This window comes from Ixodes scapularis, unplaced genomic scaffold, assembly GCF_016920785.2.
Source record: "Ixodes scapularis isolate PalLabHiFi unplaced genomic scaffold, ASM1692078v2 PGA_scaffold0__279_contigs__length_252992795, whole genome shotgun sequence".
Classification (NCBI taxonomy): Eukaryota; Metazoa; Arthropoda; class Arachnida; order Ixodida; family Ixodidae; genus Ixodes; species Ixodes scapularis.
The window spans coordinates 98,990,143-99,011,674 of NW_024609835.1; the positions used below are offsets into that span (position 1 = coordinate 98,990,143).

Consider the following 21,532-nt stretch of genomic DNA (forward strand, 5'->3'; position numbering starts at 1 on the left):
CTGCGCCTCGCGCTTGGTGAAATGGGGTGTAGATTTTCCACCAACGTCCTCTGGTTGTTCTTTAGATGCCTTTTCCTGACTCTCCACCTCGATGTGCAGAAACTCGAGGAGAGTCCGAAGCGCTCTCAGGTGTGTGCGATCTGTGGTAGGTCCTAAACTTATCTGTGACGCTGGTACAGATCTACTGGCGGTGGCACTCTCGGCTTCCCCCTGCAGTGTCTTTCGGTGGTATTCGATGGTCATTTCTCTTGGGAGCGCTCGAAGGAGCTTTGGGTAAAGCATTGAACAGTAGGATTCTTCGCTCACGCCCTGTGCTTTGAGACCCCGGATGCGAGCTTGCAAGCTATCATACAATCGCCGCAGGATTCTGACGTTGCGCTGAGGTGGAACACGTATGTCCATGAGGCTTTCCATGTGATCCTGGATTAGCGCTTCTTGATTCTCGAACCGCCGCTGTAGGAGATCGATGGCATCCGCGTAGCACTCTGCTGTGGGCTGAAGTCCATCAATGGCTGCCGCTTTATCCCCTGTTAGTGCCGCCTTTAAGTAGTTAAACTTGTCGCACGGTGTCAAGTCAGGGTTCTGGTGGATTGCGGCATCAAACTGGTTCCAGACAGGCAGCCAGTTTTTTAGGTGTCCGTTGAACTTGATCAGTTCCAGCTTTGGAAGTCTGACCTTCCTTGATGTTGATGCTGCCAGTCTGTCTCTGTTTTCATTCAACTGACTGGCACTGCTGGAATGCCCCGCTCCCGTCGAGCACCTTAACTGGCTCTTCAGCTTGGTTAAGCATATGACAATCTTGTCTGCGTACTCGACGACTTGCGCAAATTCAGCATCTCCGTCTTGTTTCGAAACAAGCAGTTCGATGGCGGAGTCGACGTTGTTAAGTTGGCCCTGAGCTAGTGTCAGACGCTCGATGAGCATCTCTAGCTCAGCTACGTTCGGTCCTGGGGCCCTTAGCAACCCTTCTGCGTCGTTCACCAGTCGAGTTACCTGTGACCGGATAGCCTTGCGCTTTTTCTTGAGGACTTCCATTGTACGTGAAGAGTCACTCACGTCCCAACTTCGAAGTATCCGCAGTGATGTCAGTCCCGGGTTTCTGCACCAAATTTTTGTTCCAGTCGCTGCGGGTCGTCACAGTAATTGTTCCATTGTCACACAACGAGCAACACTTATTTACACCGCTGAGAATAATACATCGACATTCGAAAGCTTGCAAGGTCAAAACGTTCAATCGTTCACGTTCATCGTCGTCGTCGTTCTTTTTCTTTTCCCCGCTTTTCGTACGCACGTGCCGGGGCATCTTAGCAGACTTCTTTCTTTTCTGCTTCTACTCCCTGTTCGTCTAACGCCAACAGAGGTTTATACGACGTTAGTTGCAACATTCATATCACCGGTGAGGCCCCAGTGCACTACATACCGAATTTTGCAGCAGCGTGAAATAATCACTGTTCCTCCGATGCTCACCAAACTGGGAAAGTGATAGTATCATTCCTCGGTCACCATCGCGACAAGGATGACCCCATAAAAGAGGGTCCGGGTGTGCAGACTCTGTGACTCTGTGCACTTCAAAGTAGATGGCAAGAGCTTGTCGACGGAAGCGTAGAGCCGGACTCTTCCAGTGACAATTCATACGTTGGCTTCTTCTATTCCGGAAAGCTTCCCCCTACCCGCTGGTGAAGAAAAAACACATCTAGGACATTTGGGTGATGGAGGCGGATTTAATTGTTTCTTACAAAAGTACATCGGGCATGAGAGCGAGATGCTCGCGCTGCCTATGGGGCATGACACATACGAGGACGGTCCGATAAGTACTTAGCCTCACCACCCGATGGTGCCTTTATCGCAAGAGAAATTTACTATTGTGTAGTACATTCTTGTAGACGGCTACTATCAAAATTTCAACCAAATCGGACTTGTAGTTTTGTTTTTACCGCATGTGGAAGCAAACGTGTCCGTGAATTTTAGAAAAATGAAAAAAGGGCAATATCGGTCGGTGATTCGATTGTTGTTTTTGGAAGGGAAATCGCGCAGTGAAATCAAAGAGCACTTGGATTTTGCGTACGGTGACTCTTCTTCTTCGTTGGTGACCGTCAAAAATTGGTTTAACGAGTTTCAACGTGGTCACACGTCGGTTTTTGATGGGTCACGCCCAGGTGCCCCGAAAACGGCTACCACTGAGAATAATGTGACAAAAATCCACGATCTCGTATTGGCAGGCCGCCGATTGAAAGTGCGCGAGATAGCTGACACAGTGAGCATCTCAAAAGACCGCGTGGGTTATATCCTACATGAAATTTTGGGCATCAGAAAGCTGTCGGCGCGATGGGTGCCGCGTTTGCTCACTCCGGACAACAAGCGCAACCGTGAGACCACTTTAGAGCAGTGTTTGATGCTGTTTAAGCGCAATCTGAAAGAGTTTCTGCGTCGTTTCGTGACTGTCGGCGAAACATAGATCCACTGGTACGCACCGGAGACCAAGTGACAGTCGAAACAGTGGACTTCACCCGGCGAACGTGCTCCGAAGAAGGCGAAGACTGTCCTATCGGCCGGAAAGGGGATGGCCACAGTTTTCTGGGATTCACAAGGTGTGATCTACATCGACTACCTGGACAAGGGCGAAACAGTCACAGGACTGTACTATGCCGAATTATTGGGCCGATTCGACACCGAATTGCAGAAGAAACGGCCCATTTAGCGAAGGAAAAAGTACTCCTCCACCATGACAACGCACCGACTCACACCTACACCCTCACCACGGCCAAATTGGTCAAATTGGGCTACGAACTGCTGCCCCATCCACCGTATTCTCCAGATTTGACCCCGTGCGACTTCTTTTTGTTTCCTAACTTGAAAAAGTCACTTGCTGGGCAGAAATTTCAGTCGAATGAGGAGGTCATCGCGGCCACGGAGGCCTACTTTGCAGACCTCGAGAAAACATATTTCTGAGATGGGTTAAAAAAGTTGGAGCATCGCTGGGTAAAGTGTATCGAACTAAAAGGAGACTATATTAAACAATAAATTGCCACTTTTTCAAAATTTTCGTTTTTCTTTTGCAGGCTAAGTACTTATCGGACCACCCTCGTATACTGTGCCAAAAAACACATGAAAAGAAAAAGAGGAAAACTAAATTGCAACAAAGGAAACTGACGTGCAGTCGTCAGCTGGCTGAATGTCTCAAACTCGACTAAGTCGTCAACATACGCAAAGTGTGAAACCGAGTTACGTATTTTCTGCCAATCACAATATCTTAACACAGCCACACGCTTGTTCGCTCTGATTTAGGAACATCTACAGTGTAGATGGGAGTTGCAAAAATCCGCACTATAAGCGGTACCGCGTTATAACCAAAACATAAATTTTTCAGGCCAAAATACATGCTTACCTTTGTAAAATAATTTATTTTATGTTAGATGAAAAATAAAGCTTAGTTTGAGGAAAGTCTTTATTTCACCAGACTAGGTAGTACACTTCTCTCTCAAGTGTCACACATTTCGAAAGAAATGAGCGACTTTTGCCTGGCGCAGCCTTTTAACGGCGTCGCGGGTTGCGGACGGACGTTGCGAGCGTTCAGGATTGCTAACCCTTATGACTTTTCTCCTGTGATGAAAACGCGTGAAAATTCGCATCCTTTCTACGGTATGCGCCAGTAATACCTTTAACTTTAGCACAGGCATGAAATGCTCCAAATAAGAAATCCGGGCGATGTTCGAAAACACAAAAATGCTTAGAAAGCACCACTGTAGTCGAAGTGAACAAACACGACGACACGGGCGTTTCTGCCGTCTTGAGAGTGCCGCCACGACATTGCCGCACGAGTAGGTGGATCGTCCCTTCTAGTACGTGCTGGGTTATCATAGCAACACACAACGAAAATTCACAGTCAAGGATAGCGCTTTTACGCGGAACGATGAGCTTTCACCACGCCGTCTACGTCGACAATCACAACCGACGCCATGTTTGTGGATAGAAGAAGCCGGCCCGCGACTGGCATGCAACACGCGCAAACACTTCTCCTCGACCTGCGATTGGTCTGTCGTTGCGGTTGTTTCCAACCAGTGCCTCCTATATAAGTTACACAATGCCTGTCTGCTCCGAGCACTGGCAAGCGGAAGGGAGAGGGCAAACAGTATGTGTGGTTGTCGTGCGGTGGAGCCACCTAGGCGTACAAACCTGCCGTGTAGTGAAGCCAACCATCCCTTCCGTAGGAGGTTGAATGATGTCGCCCGAGCAGCACCGACAGCAAGAAATCTTAATGTTTTTGACTGACAGCTCGGGACCAGCTCGTCGTTTTCAACAGAATATTACTTATTGTCCTACCTTTTCACCCGTGCACGACCCGGCGCCACCTATTTCTATGCGCGCAATTCAAGGTGACCGCCAAAGCCCCAAACTGCCGCCAAAGCAGACGGTCAAGCGGCCAAGCGTTCTCCGCGTCTGCGCTGCAAAAGCTAAGCCTGGCCGTGCTTGTTTCGTAGTTTCGTATTTTGTCTCGGAGAAACTCGTTTGAATCAGGGCGGTCGCATCCAGAACAGTGTTCGGCATGTTGTTCAAAAAACATATATATGATATATCTTCAATAATAAGGTAAATACAACATGTTAGAAAAATAGACAAAACGAACGTTCGCCAGGCGGCGCTACCTAGCTGTACGTGCGTGTTGTGAGGTGAGGCATCGGGCCTGGACACGTCTTGGAGAGAAGCTGACAGGCATAGTGTAACTTATATAGGAGGCACTGCTCCAACCGATGCCTCCTATATAAGTTACACTATGCCTGTCAGCTTCGAGCACTGGCAAGCGGAAGGGAGAGGGCGATAGTATGTGTGGTTGCCGTGTGGTGGAGCCACCTAGGCGTACAAACCTGTCATGTAGTGAAGCCAACCATTTCTTCCGTAGGAGATTCAATGATGTCGCCCCACAGCACTGACAGCAAGAAGTCTAAATGTTTTTGACTGACAGCTCGGGACCAGCTCGCTGTTTTCAACGGAATATTATTTCTTATTTTCCTACCTTTTCACCCGCACACGACCTGGCGCCAACTAATTCTATGCGCGCGATTCAAGGTGACCGCCGAAGCAGACGGTCAAGGGCCAAGCGTTCTCCGCAGTCGCGCTGCAGAAGCGAAGCCTGGCCGTGCTTGTTTCGTAGTTTCGTATTTTGCTCAGCGAAACTCGTTTGAATCAGGGCGGTCACATCCAGAACAGTGTTCGGCATGTTGTTAAAAAGGCATAAATATGATATATCTTCAATAATAAGGTAAATACAACATACTAAAAAAATAGACAAAACGAATGTCCGCCAGGCGGCGCTACCTAGCTGTACGTGCGTGTTGTGAGGTGAAGCATCGGGCCTGGACACGTCTTGGAGAGAAGCTGACCGGCATAGTGTAACTTATATAGGAGGCACTGCTCCAACGCAGCGGAGGAACGCACGCATGTGAACAACACGTGCGTGCGATCTCTGTCGCTATGGCAACTGAAGCCTCTTTCTTCGCTTCTCCCCGCTTCTTCGAGCAATTTCCTTGCCCCGCGAGTGCCGCTTGCGGCCTGCGTCGTTATCTAGTGTCGCACAGGGAAGCGTGCTCGCCGCGCTGGTTGGTCGGCGCGGTCGGCGGGCTGTTCCAGAAACCGCACTATAACCGGTATTTCCCTTCGCGCGCCTGCATTTTAAGCGGTATGTAATTACATGGAGTTCTATGGGAGGCGAACCAGTGGTTTAAGAAAGCCGCGTTATACCCGGTCCTGCACTATAAGCGGTTACATTGTAAGGGGTCTATACTGTATTAAAGGACTCATGCAAAGGAAAAAAACATTTTTTTTAAACAGCTTAGATGGAAAAAAAATATCATAAAACAATTTTACAACCAAGAAAAAAAATTTTTAGAATTATATTTACGGCACTATATGAATTTGTAGTTGGCGCCGCGGGTGCCGCGGAAAAGTGGCCCTTGACGGGCCCATATTTGTCACGTGGTGCTTGCGCTCTTTCGGAAGCTTCCTATGGCCTCTAAAAGTAACTTATTCATCTTTGTTTGAAGTATAACAAAAAACTAAGATGAATAAGTAACTTTTAGAGCCCAAAGGAAACTCCTGAAAAACCGCAAGCAGACGTGATAGACCTCTGCGCCGGTCAGATGACAGCGGCGGCGCCCCAAAGCAGACAAACTTGTGCGGCGGCGGCGGCATAGAGAAACGCATTGAAGCGGCGTTCGCACAACGCTCAGCGTGCGGCGGCGACGCAGCGCGGTGGCGCGCGGGCCTACCACGTGACCAGCGGCGGCTCCCGCTAGCGCCAACTACAAATTCGTATAGCGCCATAAATATAGCTCTAAAAATTTTTTTTCTTCATTGTAAAATCGTTTTATGACATACTTTTTCCATCTAAGCTGTCTAAAAAAATGTTTTTTTCCTTTGCATGTGTCCTTTAAGGCTGGCTACTTGGGCTAGTTGGTTGCTCATCATAGTGTAAAACGCCGAAAGACGGGGACGAAAATGAAGGAAGAACAGGACAGGACGCGGCGACTTATCCTGTTCTTCCTTCGTTTTCATCCTCGTTTTCTGGTGTATTGCACCATTTATTAAGTTAATTCATATTTACGTAAGGTCACTTGCGTTCTGCATTTAGTGTTTTTCTTCAGTTGTGACGTGCACCAACGTGAGCACCAACCGACGTACATACATGAGAAAATTCATTGCAATTATGCTTCGCGTGAGTGTCCAACAGTAAACATATCAACTTCCTGCTTTTCTCTGTTCACAAAGGACGTTACACCGAAGAACGTAACGTCGATAATCACCAAGTTTCCAGCAAAGACAGTCAGCACCTGAATGCCCTCATACTCGCACTCGTCGAACGCAGCTGTTGAGATGCGAGATTTTATTGTGTCGTTACGTTACGCACCGCGTTTTCTCGTGATAAGTTCTTTCATGATTGGTTGTACAACCATCAATGACTGCGAGCATCTCGGGGTAGTTTCCCCCAGTTGAGGAGGTTTGTTTCAGTTTGGTGTGCTGCCGGGTTATGGAAGTCTTTATATGGTTTCCTATGGGCGTAATGCTTTTTTTCGTTGTTTTCTCATTACAGCCAAACATTGTGGAACTGAAACAAGAGTCAAAATGCAGGCGAGCTGGTGAACAATCATAATTAAGAAATAAAACCTTGAGACAAGAAAACAAAAGGGACATACACACCACCATCTCAAAGCCAGCACAGCATACAGCTGTCATTTACTTCCACAACAGTCTTCTTCTTTGTCATCTTCCATCCAAATTGTACACATTCAACAGCAGGGACACTCACTACACTAAGAGAGCCTCGAGCACACAAACTCAGTCTTCTTCCTTGTGGTCTTTTTCTTTTTCTTTCTTGTCGTATTCCAATTAACACATGTCTTAATGGCGGCACACACAAACCACCAAGAACCATGAGTGTCGAACACAGGTCTAAAGGCAGTTTTCAAATGTCAATTGCTCACAGGAGAAAGACATTCAGAAATTACCCGAGTCACAACCTACTTGGAATTAAACAGATGAAAACGCTTTAGTGTTCAAAGTCAAAGACGGCATGCTTATACAATTTCCGGCACTTATGATCCTAATTGTCTCCTTAATTACCCTTTTAAAATTACTTTTTTCTATTCCAAGCACAGTTGTCTGCTTCCAATCTGGGTAACAATTTCCACATTCACTCAGGTGTTTTATGATTTCTCAATTGGCAGAAGAATTAACTGCTCTTTTGTGCTCTATTATTCGGTCGTTTAGGCAGCAGCCGGTTTGACCCATGTATGAGAACCCACAACCCATTGATATCTCGTATACTACTGCCATCTCACAAGTGGTTGCCGCATCGTTATGATTTTTCTGGCAACCTTGCTTACTTTCCGAAAAAGGAGTTAGCCTGCTTAATTTGAAATCATTTTGAAAAATGATTTCATGTTAAGTAGGTTTTATTTCTTAATTATGGTTATTGAACTCTATAGAAATCGGCTGATAAAACACATTCTGGGTCAAAAAACAAATGCTTGTTTGTCTTGACTTTTTTTTGCTGGCACTTTTTTGTATGTTAATTGTTTTTGAATTTATGAAGTATACTAGGTTGTTGAAGTGGACGAAACGAGCCAACGCTATGGAGATACGGCGTGACCTCATATCACCAGACAAGGGAGTTTATCTGTGTTTCTGCTGTGTTGCTTGTGCTCAATCGCCCATGCATGGCATAATGGTACAGCGATCATGATAAGTCATAGTAGTATACTGTCCCAGCGTTTTTCTCTACTGCCTAAATTGAGAAATGCAGCACACACTAATGTTCTGCACATTTCCTTTGTTAGGTCACAACCGTATTCAGGAGCAGAGCAACTGATATGAAAGAAAAGCTTGTAGACTACATCACAAACCCCCAGCAGCCAGTTGTTGAAAGGTTGGTGGCTCATCTGGTTTTTCTTGGGAGTCTGGATGTTGGCCATTTTGGATCATGTGTACATAACTTCAGAGGCAGCTCAGTTCCCAAGGTCACGTTGCTGTTGATGTTCAGTATGCATATGTTGAATAGGAATTGAGTCTTACCAAAGAGGATTAAACTGGAGGTTGTGGTGTCACGAGGGAAAAAATAGGGTGAAAACCGAGATGGGCAAAATGCTTCCAAAAATGTGTTGAAATACAAATACCAAAAAGTACTTTAACATAAACTTTCTTTAATTACAAATCCAGTTACACTTTTTACAAAAGTATTTAAATACAAGATACAAATACCATGAGAGTATGTGATTATCTTCAAATTCTTTTATTTGAAAACTTTTATGAATACATTATATTTATGAATACATTATTCTTTTAAACTTTAACTTTTTTAAACATTAAACTTTTATGAATACATGAATACAAAAACTTTTAAGAATACATTTTATTCTCATAGTCTGAAACCTTGAACTTAAATTTAACTCCGGGTAAAAAATAAAAGTACTTAAATAAAGAGTGCAATCTATAAATTATATGCCGAGAATCAAGTGCTTAAAAAGAAAGCTGCAGCAATAAAAATAAGATTTGTATGTCATGAGATAGGCGGCTAGAACTTCAAGAAGCACAACGCATTCAAATTAAAAATAATATCAAAGGTTCAGTTGACGCAATAAAGCCTTTTCAAACAAGATATCATTAATATGTCTAAAAAATTAAATCGGTCGACAAACAAAAGTAATTGTACCTATCCGATTCAGTTCTTGTTCTGCTCTTCCTTTTTTCTTCAATGTTCATTGTGAGCAAACCACAGCAAGTTGCATGCTCTTTGCATATGACTCCAATGCCACATTTGATTGCAAAAAAACAGTGTTCAAAAGTGTATTTAAACAGTACTTAAAGTACAAGTATTTCGAATACTGAATTTTCACTATTTAAATGCACTCCCCGATAAGTAATTAAATAGGAAATACACAATACTCTAAGTATTTTAAATATGTATTTCAAATACTTGTAGTATTTGACATACTGCTCATCTTTGGGTGAAAGCAACTTGTCGGCCATCTTGGATGCCAGGCTTTCTGAACATTGTATTTTATGTTAATGCTTGTCTCATCACTTCGTGGTATGTTCGTCATTTACCTCGCTGATGCTGGTCTACGATGCAATCAAATGAAATCATCCCTGAATTTAATTTTGCCAACTGTCCCTGTTTTTGAGGTTTGGGTGTTCTGTGTGATTTAATCTAATCTCTCTGAGCTGTTTGATGGAAGCAAATTGGTCATCCTGCTAATTTCTTTCATGCAACCTACTATGTGCAGGCATGTGAGCAGCTCCGACAAGCTCGGTAAGCGGTACAGAGGCATGGCTCCCGTGTTCAGCATTGATGATGAGCATGATGGTAGGTGAACCCCTGCAGTTTCCTGTAACATATCTTTAGCCTCGGATGTACCGTGAAATCCTGTAGGGGTGCCCTCCCCTGAGAGATAGCCCATCCTGTCTTTTTAGCTAAATATCTATAACATTAAAATTCTGATACGTTGACGACCTCCAATTTCGGTTGGACATCACGCAATACTCGACAAAAATCGCATCAACCGCGCTCTCTGCAGTACCGATATTTGTGACAAGCTAGTTCGTAGCGGGTTCACGCGTTTTTGTCCGTGATTTGCGCTCTTGGTTTCCATGACATGCAAGTTGTTCCCACATTTTTATTGCATTGTCAAATGCAAGTCTGCTGTGCTTGCGGTATGCATTCTGTGACATGCAAGTTTGTAGCACATTCCAGCGTTTTTTGTCCACAATTTGCGCATGCGATATTGGTTCCTGTGACACACGAGCCTGCATGTTTATTGCACCATGAAATGGGCTACTGCATCCACGATGCAGGTGTAACAGTGCTAGTGTGTGTACGGTAACTTCCACCAACTAGCCCAGCTCTCTACTTTGTTGCATCCACAGCTTGCGTTACTGGTTCCCATGACATGCGAGTTCGCGGTAGGTTCTTGTGTGTCGTTCACACCGTGAAAAACAAATCTGCCTCATCCACAATCCGCAATATTTTTGCCCGTGACACAGGAGTTTGTAGTGAATTTCCGCGTGTTTATCGCATCGTGAAACGCGAATTTGCCATGTCCGCAATCGGCAGTATCAGTTCCCTTTTCACGTGGTTTGAAGTAGATGCCCCAGTATTTTATCACTAAGTTTTGACAAAGATTTGATGTTGTCTCCCCAAAGATAACTCACCCCATGTTTTTCAACGTTTAGGTATCTCCTCATTTTGGGTGGGCGTTCTTGCGAGATTTTGCGGTAGTTGCTATTTTTTTGTTATCTTCCGTTTGCCCAAACATGCCATGTAAAATTTCTGGCTTGTCATATAAAAGTATAATAGCATCAAAGATTGTTTGAGGGGAGTCACTACCTTGAAGAGTGTACTTTGTAAGTACTTGTGCTGTTGCAGAAAAAGTTTGCAGGGTATATTAGGCATGTAAATTCAGAAGGCTACACTGTCTTTCAGACCGAAAGGTCATTGGTGTGCCAAGTTTCATCTTGATTTGTCATGAAAACCAATCGACTGCCGTAATATCCCTAGTCATTGCCCACCCTACTTTTTGAGCAAATATCAGTTTTAAACAAAAACACCAAGTGTTTGCCTACCCCTACAAATACCCCAAGGTGGATCCTGCGATCCGCGAACATTCATCTTCCCCGAATGTCGCAAGCACGGACCGTACGGTCGGAGGACGTCCGTAACAAAGTAAAACGAAAGAGAGAAAGAAACTTTAGTTTGTTTCCACATATCCTTCTCAATTTCTGCCACCTCAAAGTCAGAGTATATTGTGAAAGAGAAAAATAACGGAGACTAGAGAATAAAGTTTTGTTTTGTTTACAAAAAATGTAAATCCATTCAGACAAAAAAAATTGGAAAGATAACACAAGCCGTAATACATCCAGGGGTTGGAAGGTCAGCGAACACCCAGTGTCCTGGGATGCGACAGCAGAATGCGAGGACAGGGATGCCTTCTTTTCTTCATAACTGAAAGCAACTCTGTTGAGTCTGTCTCCACCAAAATAGGGTCACCGCGAATACCCGGTCATTCTTCTGAAGCGTCACGACTGCATTCGATGAGGTCGTGCAATATTCGGGACAAAAACATCCGGTAAATAGATACGTGCTGGAACGCCACACACATTATTGCAATGTTGTTAACACTGCACAGCAATGCCGCCTCAACCCACGTTGATAGCACGCTGTGCACTGACGCACAGTATGCTATCAAACTGGTACTCATCAAACAAGAATGTTGCACAAGAGCCAGCTCCTTGTGATTGACAAGGCGCCCGACTTGGCTTAATGCCAAAGAATTTGCTTGTGCAATCGCCGGCTCTCCCGCTTCCCCAGCATCCCTCCGCGTCCAACAGTTCCTAGCTAAGAAAACCCAGGTGCTGAATGTGCCTGCTCCACTAATAGAGGCAACCGTAGGGTAGAGGTTGGACAAGAATGCGGTCGTCTGCGTTCGGCTGAAACTCGGGATCTCACTGATTGGACACGAGTTTAGGCCAAACGCTGACGCAGCTCTGGTGTCAAGTCTGTGCCCTACGGTCACCTCTTTCAGCGATGCGAGCAAATTCAGCGCTTAGGCTTTCTTAGCCTGGAGGTGCTACTTCGTCGCTTCTTTCGTCTGCTTGCTCATTCACTGGTTGCACCTGGTTTGTTTTTCTGGTTTTTGGTTGACTCCTTTTTTTACAGCAGTCGCTGTCGATGCCTTTTCCCAGGCAAAAAATGCTCATGTACGAACACAAAACCCCACTGTACAGCAAAGGCACTGCTCTCCTTCTCCTTGTCGTTCCTCACACATGGCATGGTTCTCTCTCGCTCCCCCCTCCCGTTCTCGTTGTAGGAAGCGTCTGGGCATTTTCAGATAAGATTGAACAACCGTGTCGGGTGACCATTTCTAATTTTGATGAAAAAAATATATTTTGCTGGCTCCATGCCCAGAAAATTAAAGCAATTCTTGTTTTGGAAAAAAACAAAATTTGACTTTGCGAAAAAATTTTTTAAGCACCTTCTCAGTCTTGTGCGCGTTTTGCGTATCGCTCAATGGTTAGAATTTTGGGCGGCTGCCCCCAAAAAATTGTTCTGGCTACGGGTCTAGAACTATGTACTGACAAATTAGGCATACAAGTATTGACAAAAAGTATTAATCACCGAGTATTAGGGTTGTTATTTTGAGAAAAAAGTCTCAAACATGGCACATTGTGCAATAACGCTCTGGATTAAATTTTTTTTTCTCTGTATCTATGAAAGACTTTGCCACACTGGCAAAGTCTGCAAACTTTGCTAGTGTGTTGCCCTCTATATAGTTAATCTTTGCATGAAGTATTGTTGTCCTGGTTAGCAGGAGAAATTTACAAGAATTGCTCACACAGGGGCATTTAGCGAAATGTTTATTATTTTGAAAATCATTTATAAAAAAAGGCCTTCTTTAATTTTCTTGAAACTCCTCGAAATTAATGTTCATAATACAGTTGAACCGCGATTTAACGAAACCAGATTTTATGACTTTCCTGATTTAACGAAAAAATTCGGATTCCCCACGCAGCCTATGCGCGAGGTCACCCTTCCTCGATTTTATGAAGTTCCGGATTTAAGGGGACAGACCCCTTGTGAGGGTCAACTTTTGAACCCTTGGATTAACATTAATGAAATTTACAGGGTTGACTGGTAGTCATGCTAGCGGGTGCGCAACAAAATTTTAGGTCTGTCGTTAAAGTGGGTAGGAAATTAGGGCAGTTTCTATCAGCAACATGCCTACATTGTTTAGTTAATCTATTGTCGGAAAACTATCACAATATTCAAGATTTTTATTCGCTAGATGTCTAACAGAATGCCTAGGAGGTCCGGCTATGGAAAGTTTTTTTGTAAAAAGTCATTTATTTCTACCAATTTTCTCTTCTGCAAAATTGGTCAACTTTTTGGTCTTCGTGTCTTCGACAAAATGTCAACTCTTTCTTTAAAAGACATTCGTAAAGTGACAAAAACATTCCATAGCCGCATTCCTTATTAAATATCAGTCAGGAAAAGTGAAGAACAAGCCTTCCCTTTATTACCATTATCAAACGATAGATGGACTAAAATGAAATTTATACCAAAAAGTGGAACGAAGAAAAAAGCGTTCGAAGTGTTCCAAACCCTACCTTTTTTTTAGATTCAGTGGACAGAAAATAATTTATAAAAAGTTAACTATGCTGTGTAAACTAATGAAAATTTCTGGAAATACTCTAGATGTTGGTTGATGTAAATATGTAATTTTTCAAAGTCAATGTTTTTTGCAGAATTTTGTTTTTCTGGGTAGTGTCCCCCTTAACAAGGTAGCGGGTCCTAGTGACTTTGTTAAATCAAGGTTTAATTACTAACAGAATCTGCAAAAACATAATGCAATATTTGTGTGGCTTTGAATGTATAAAGCAAGAAATATGGCCAAATTGACGCTAATGCCGTTGCCATAAATGTGCGTGCACATACCCTTTTTTCGCAATTTCATTATTATTAAAAAGTGTAAAAATGCTACGGGTTGATCAGGAAACGACAAATTGACAGCACAGAGGTGGACTGTAGTTTTGAAAGAAAAATTCCTAAGACATTTTCATACAACCGACCCAAAAAGGGCTATGGCCGGAGCGATTGAGAGGTGCCATCCTGTAACATGCTTCGCGGTGCCCGTTTCAACAGCCGGGGTGTAGCGTCTCCGTCTACACAACGTAAGGGAAGAAACCGGAGCGACTTTGCAAACAGATCAGCCTACAACCTTGGCAGTAACATAATAGAGGAGGTAGGGCACCCCAGAACCTGAACCAGTGCCATCTATGAGCGCCAATCGATCCACCGCCGTAAAAAACAATACGATGCAAAAAAAAAAAAAATGCTGCAGAAAACAAAAATGCTGCAAAAGAAAAAATTAAGATTGAATGAGATTGTTTGTAACTTAATTTATTTGACAACGGTTTGGAGAATCGTGAAATCCAATGTGGGTATGCTCATGTGACCTACGTCAGTGATGGTGCAGCAAGCCACTTTAATAACATGTACCAACTACGCGAGCTGCAGAGCAACAAGTACACGTCAGCGAAGTGTATTTTTTCCTCCACCGGACACGGCAAGAGTGCCTGCGATAGAATGGGGGTCATGTCAAGCACCAGGCAACGGTGGTGTTTCCCGCTGATCGCTCGCAACGATTGTTTGAAAAATCAAACTTTCAGACTTTAAGCTGTCTGAAACATTGATCGTGAACATGCATTATTTCTATCGGGTGGGTTGTTGTTCCTTTATGTTTGAAATATCGAACAAGTCTGAATTATCGGCATTTGAAAGATCCATCGGCGACTGTAGTGAGATACGACAACGACAAAATAGATAGAGGAGGCTTAAAAAAAAAAAAAGGAAATTAAATGAAAATAGTATTGACCGGAAGTACACCGCCCTACATTTCTCTGCACCGGTGCTGGAGGTGGATGTAAATCGAACGAAGCTACTGTATCTCCTGTGCAGCCATGCTAAACACATACAGAAAATTGTGTGTGTTTTATTAAGCTTTTTCTAAACTTTCTGTGCTTACCGACCAAGATTTTGCCCACCTCACATTTTCCATGAATTTCAGGTTACAAGGGGGTGGGTGATGACTGAGGATATAACGGTAGTAATGCTGATGGAAAACTAGTTGTGCCAATTGGAAGGGTTCTCAGATTTTTTAATTTCGAGGAACCTTTACCTGCCTTGACTGATACCTGAGGAATGCCTCCCAGTCTCGACATTGATGCTGTAAAGCATTTCAGGAGCCTATTGGAAGCATGCTACGAGACAGTGATGCCACAGTGCAGCTCCTGGTAGAAGCATTTTGTATCGAACGTCACCACACTGGCATAGACATCATGCATAGCAGCCAATTTTAGTTCCTAAGGAATGTCGGCTTACCCGAACACAGCGTTATACTAAACATTCGGGGCCACAGTTGGCTCTTACTTTTTTTTATACGAGACCCGGCAATTGGGAACCCAGATCCCCTCCATTCACAAGGGAAAACCGCCACGATCGTCTCAATCCCAGCACGTGTACTAAATTCGCCGGCGAGTGAAAAGCAATCTGATAATAAGAAGAGTGAAAAATAATCTTCACATAGACTTCATCAGTTATGCCGGCTTTGATGAAAGTCGTCTCGTAGTGATTTGCGGACCATCAGGCGCACAAGCGCTTCACAAAGGCCTATTCTAGCGCAGATAAACAAAAAACGTGGAAGTGTGTTGTTGTCATTACCGTTTACAACTGCAGGACGCACGATTAAATCCGAGCTCCAAGTGATTCCCGCGGGTCAAATGACGTGAAAATGCGTACAGAGCAACGCCGTACGCTGGTTGGTTTTTGAATTTCAAGGTGCCATACTTTTACCCTGGAGCGAGGTCGAGAGACAAGGCCAGGGGAAGGTGCGGACGTGCCAAGAAGCTCCAAGCTCATTAAAAGATGTCGGAGCGGGCAGTGCTTCACTGTGCGACGTAACATGTAAACGCTATCTAAAATGGTGGCGCTGCCAACCATTCGCAACGCAGAGCGGTGCGTCCCCTATAAGTGTCGCATGCTCCCAATAGAGCTTGCAACATGATAAGAGTGTGTTTGGCTTATAGTTATGCATTGGTAGGGGCTTAGGTTTGCTGAAGTAGTGCTTAAACTGGGGATAGCAGTTTACCTAGGGAGCTTGGGGAATCCCCGAGGGTACTCTGGCGGATCCCTGTGTTCCCAGGAACCCATTTTGAGAACCCATGCTTTCAGGGATGCATATTTCACTCACTAATCAAATGTAATTTTTCCTCAACAAGTTCTCGAAAAAGCTGGTTCTGTTAATAAATTTTATGTTGCTACTTATGTTGTGCTGCTGCTTCTCACCAGACATGGGTGGCCACGGAGACTTGGATAAGCATGTTCAAGAGGAGGAAAGCATCAGCACCTGGGTGAAGAAGCCTGATGTCTTGGGACACTTCAAGTGTGAGGAAATCAAAGAGAATGGACACCTTTACCCAAGGTATGCAGCTGTGCTCTTGTTTGCTACACTTTATTTTTGGGGACAAACTAATTTGAAGCAAGAAGCTTCTTAGATTATGTGAATTTTTTTTTTTAATATGAATGACAGGAGAAATTTGCTTTGGCCGAGTGTTGTGCAAACTCCAAGATATGACTGGGTTGATTATTTTATATGTGGCTTTGAGGCCATTTTTTTATGCGAATTATCTTACTTGCCAAAAAATGTATTGTTCCTGTTGATGAAAATAGCTTCCACCAAATCTAATAAAATCCCACTGTGATCTCTATTTCTGCTATGTATTTTCATGTACAAAAGGTATAGTACCCAATGCTGCCAACATGCTGTCATATAAAAAATGCAAAGAAATAGGACAATCAAAGATGACAGTGAAACTCGTGCTCCGAAGGAAAGATGAGGCCGAGGCATTGTGCCGCAGAAAAGCCTGACATCACCATCCTAAGGCAGTCTCATACACATTAAAGCACCCTATGTTGAGTGAGCTGCAAGGAGCTTTGTAATGTAAGGCACTAAGTACGTGTGATTTGTTCTTTTCTCCCTTATTTGCAGTCACCTGCTAGTGACAGAGTCCCACCTTTACCTACTGAGAGAAATCAGCCACAAGAAGGGCAGTGCCCGAATAGTGTCCCAGCGTCCCCTGCTCTCAGTGCTTAAGATCACCAGCAAGAAGCAGCACCCTGAGCTGATCACTTTCAAGTATGGCATCAGTGATGACGCCACAGGAACTTTCACAGTGGTCTCTCTGGAGCGCCTGGTCATTCCCAAGGCCAAGGAGGCCACACAGTTGGTCAAGGCTCAGATCACCAAGTTGCTGGAAGAGAATGAAGAGAGGTAATGATAGAGATGTCTTCTCCGCCACAGCTCCGAACGAGGGGGAGGGCTGGTCGGACAGGCGCCATGTCGTGAGGATTGCTGGAGTGGACTGCCTGGGACGTGTAGGAAGAGAGGATGGGCAGGGAGGTTCTAGATAAAGGCTAAAGTGTCTTAACTCTGACCACTTTTTTCCGTGCCACTTAAATTCGGTTTATGTATGAGTAAAGGTGAGAAAGAAAAAAAAAAAAAAGGAAGGAAAATGCTCTCCCAGGAGTTAATATATATATTGGAATGGTGCAGTCTGATTTTATTTGAGATGGGCACAAACTTGTGCATAGACAGAATGCTTTTACCTTTCCTGGATAAATTTGTGTATTTTGCTTTGTACAAAGCAGGAGTGACAATAGTAACATTTTTGTTGTTCCTGGTATGCTGCATTTCAGTCATCAGCTTTGTGTAATAGTTGTATGTCTCGGTTATGTTGTTTTGGGGGGAAAGCTGCATGCAGAATTGAGGTAATTTTCATTAGGCTTGCTTTTTCTGTTGTTCTGATGTTTCGGAATATCATTGTTTTATTCTCAGCCTTGAGCCTTGTTGATTTTTTTAAAGCACAACATTCCTTCTCAAGTGTGAACTGGCTTGCTTTTTGTTAGAGCTCTACAGATGACTTCACTCGGTCATCTTCTATGTTTGTAGTTGTTTAATAACAAAGTACAAGATCAAGACTGTGCATTCTTTGAGGAAAGTTTCTTGTCTTATGTAGTACTTGCACTCGGAATTTTTGTGCTTGGGCAGTTTTCTTTTAGAAGCAAAACCTTTTGCTTTCTTTGTCATTGCTTTTCCTTTTGTTTATTTTTGTAGATAAATAGTACTATCACTTTTGACTGGCATTCGTTTTTAATGCTTGCACAAATACTATACCGCTGTGATTGATGTGTGTGGAAAGAAAAGAATATGCTTCTATATCTAAACATGTTGATGCTAATTTATAGTTCAGCTGTAGTCTCATATTATAAATGCTATTTAGCGTAGCCATACTTCTGTTTTGCATTTTCCGTCCGGCTTCTGGCATCCATTAAACCTTAAAATTAAAATGAGGCTTCACTGGTTGGATGTGCAAGGGTTTAGAATGGGCACAAATATACACAATGTTGATAGTTGCAAATGTCTCTGCTGCTGTGCCATTGTTCATAACCTAGTGCCAGCAGAACCCGAGTGCTGATTTGAAGTGCCCGAGATTTAATATTGCATTGCCAGCTGTACATAGTTTAGATGGTGTCCTGGATGGAGAACTCTTCCGCTGTACAATCTGCTTGTGTCCACCAAATTTTTGTGTATATGCGGTAGTCCTAAGCATGCAAGTAAATGTGATATTTGCTGTCACTGAACTCAAAACCTTGACAATTGGAGGCTTGTACATTCATCGGTGCTGAATGATGTTCCTTGGCATCAAACGAATGTCTTCTTTTCCTATGCCTGTGCATACGAGAAGACTAACATTTAGAAGATGTACTGTATTCCACCCGTGGGAATAAACATTGTTTTATTGGGGAATCAGACAATACATGAGACTGCATAAAAGATGCAAATTTAAAAAAGCACATTGTCACAAACATACAAGAGGCACTTGGGTTTTCTTGCATTTTTTTGTTTAGGTACAGTTCAAACAATCTGTACTTTTAAATTCCAAGAAAAACTTCCTTCTTGTTAATCACATACTCAGAACATTAGTGTAGACTTTAAAGGGCCACTCCAGCCAAAGGGGGTGAGTGCCATGGCACGGACCACAAGCCACATTTTTAAAGTTGTGTAATTCCATCAGGCCCCTAAATTGCAAGCGAAGCTAATATTGCCAAGATTTACCTGAGGACATGGGAGTATGCTGATTCCTGTTTAGTCACTGTACAAAAGCTCCAGTCCCAAGAACTTGTTCAGAACTACGATTGGCAAAACATTATCTGCAGTTTTCCCGCCCAACCATGGGAACAAAGAATCTCCCTGATGTTGAGCAGTTGAGAGGTGAGAACGGGAGCTGATAGGCTAAGGCATGTGCTTTCTGAGCCACTGGGAGTTCCTCATTTATCGACTACCAGTGTGAAACATACTATTGAGCACTTTGCAGACATAGGAAATAGAATTGGTAAACGAAATGGAAAAGACACAATTTTGGCTGGGGTGACCCTTTCAATTGGGTTCGATCTGGAAGCTTTCTAATGCATATAGCTTGATTTATAAAGAATGAAAAGAAGTATAATATATATTCTTAGCTGTCCTATTGATCAGCACAAAAATAGCCAATCTTTTTTATTGACTAGCTCAAGTTCATAGTTTGCTGTTTGGTGGCTAACACTTTAACCGAATATTATTCCCAGCTACATGCACTAATTTCTTGAAGTAGGTTCATAACCAGTAGTTCACAATTGAAAACCAGTACAGCATTATGAACCAGTTTTATCATGTGTTTTCAAAACTGCTTTGGACCGGCACTGGACTTGTGAGAAGGCACATGCAAGTGTCTTGCTTTGGTGTAGTTCTTAAAAGCACATATACCAGTAGTTCTCATCTATGCTTACTCCCTCAGGGAGGTTTTTATTGACAGTGGATTGTGGCTTCACCGCTGAGCGACTTGACTCTGAACAAATTTCAAGGCTGTTGGGACGGAATGGCCTGGCCATCATGATAGGATGGACTTAAAAAAAGGCATCAAATAAATAAGATCCAACTTTGGAAGACAAGCAAACCTTTTCCTGAAATGTTGCTGCGCTCGTTGCAGATATTCAGCACATTCTGGGGAAGTACGCCCATTCACAGTCACTAACAAGGCAAAGCTAAGGTTTGGCGCCTGAGCATCGCCTTTCTCTTGCAGCACTGTTGAGGGGCACTGACTAGAGGAAACATTTACAAATTATACAAGGACGGCAGTATATAAGCACTTTGGCCAGTAGTGACACTACTGGTACACAAACTGTCCAGTTTGAGCACTGTCAGGGTGCCAGTAGCCTTCTGCTGGCATCTCCTTCACTTTCTCACAGTTGTTGAAGTACTTGGGACTGGGTGGCGAGAAGGCACTTGGGTTGGGCGACTCCATGCCCATTCCATTGGGCTGGCCTCCGCTGGGGCCACCGTTTTCCACCTCCTAATGGAGAGATATACCGCACATCGGAGACTGCATACGGCACAGTGGCATTGGAACAGTGGAGGCAGGGAGGGGGGGGGGGGGGGGGGGGAGGGGAGGGGAGGGGAGGGGGAGGGGGAGGGAGGGGAAGGGAGGGGGGGACAAATACTAAAAAAACTTTTTCGGAAAAAAAAATGTTAATTTTGAAGAATGGTATGTTTAGGTCCACCAAATATTTCCACTAAGCTTCATGCATTTCTGCTGCATAAATAACTTGCTATCAGTTATTTTCCGTCCCTCGATGCTATATAAATGATAGACATCTGGGCCCTTTGAACACATTTGTTTTTACCCATTCCGGGGTTTTCAATATAAATTCCATTTTAGTCAATCTACCATTTTGTAACAAGACTAAAGAAAAGGCTTGTTATCCGTTTTTCCCGACTAATATGAAATGAGTAATGAGCCCATGGAATTCATTTCTTACTTTCTTAAAGTATTATATTAAAAAAAACATTTGTTTGAATACACAGAAATGCAAAACGTTGCTTAATTTTGCAAAACTACATAAAAAAATTTTTTTTTTTACACTAATTTTTTACAGAAGGTTTAAGGTCTAGAGGAGGCTCCTCTTTGCACTTTAGCTGAGCAAGTGCTAGAGAGGAGATCGCCTCCTCCAGCGTTCGCTCTGCTAAAGCGCAAAGAGATAAGAAAAGTTTCTAAAAAAAAAAAAAAAGATTGCCATGGTTATTGCATTAATTTTTTTAACAATGGATTAACTAAGCTTTGTTAGTGTACTCTTCCCTTATAGGAAATGTAATTTCCTTCACAATTACAACAATGTAGAGAGAGCTGAAACTTTTTTTTTTTTGGCACTCTTCGTTATGATTAATAGTCCACACTGCTAATTTCATTCGTCGAAAATGTAAGTCGTTACAGTTAGTTACTTCAAGAAAGTTATGGCGTTGCTCTTTAGTTACTTTTCCATAGCAAAAAAAAATATATATATATATTAAGAAAAAATATTTTTGCACGAATTAATTTAAAGTATGCGTATTAC

At 43.3% G+C, this 21,532-nt stretch overlaps 2 protein-coding genes across 5 annotated transcripts in view; one reads left to right on the top strand and one right to left on the bottom strand.

The window, feature by feature from the left end:
- The window catches only part of LOC8032552 (TBC1 domain family member 23), a 59,202-nt gene extending 39,110 nt beyond the window's left edge, over positions 1–20,092 (top strand). For 3 of the 4 annotated variants that reach the window (XM_029972133.4, XM_029972135.4, XM_029972134.4), the window contains exons 13-17: positions 8,331–8,419; positions 9,777–9,856; positions 16,394–16,526; positions 17,094–17,375; positions 19,939–20,092. In XM_029972133.4, the coding sequence (XP_029827993.1) occupies positions 8,331–8,419; positions 9,777–9,856; positions 16,394–16,526; positions 17,094–17,375; positions 19,939–19,978 (624 nt within the window). In that variant the 3' untranslated portion in view covers positions 19,979–20,092. Of the gene's footprint in view, positions 1–8,330; positions 8,420–9,776; positions 9,857–16,393; positions 16,527–17,093; positions 18,922–19,938 lie in introns of those variants that run through there. The other variant, XM_040214566.2, reaches the window with a different exon arrangement.
- The window catches only part of LOC8032555, a 70,311-nt gene continuing 67,660 nt past the window's right edge, over positions 18,882–21,532 (bottom strand). Inside the window, exon 5 of the mRNA XM_042289216.1 lies at positions 18,882–20,493. Coding sequence (XP_042145150.1) covers positions 20,308–20,493 — 186 coding nt within the window. The 3' untranslated portion in view covers positions 18,882–20,307. The remainder of the gene's footprint in view (positions 20,494–21,532) is intronic.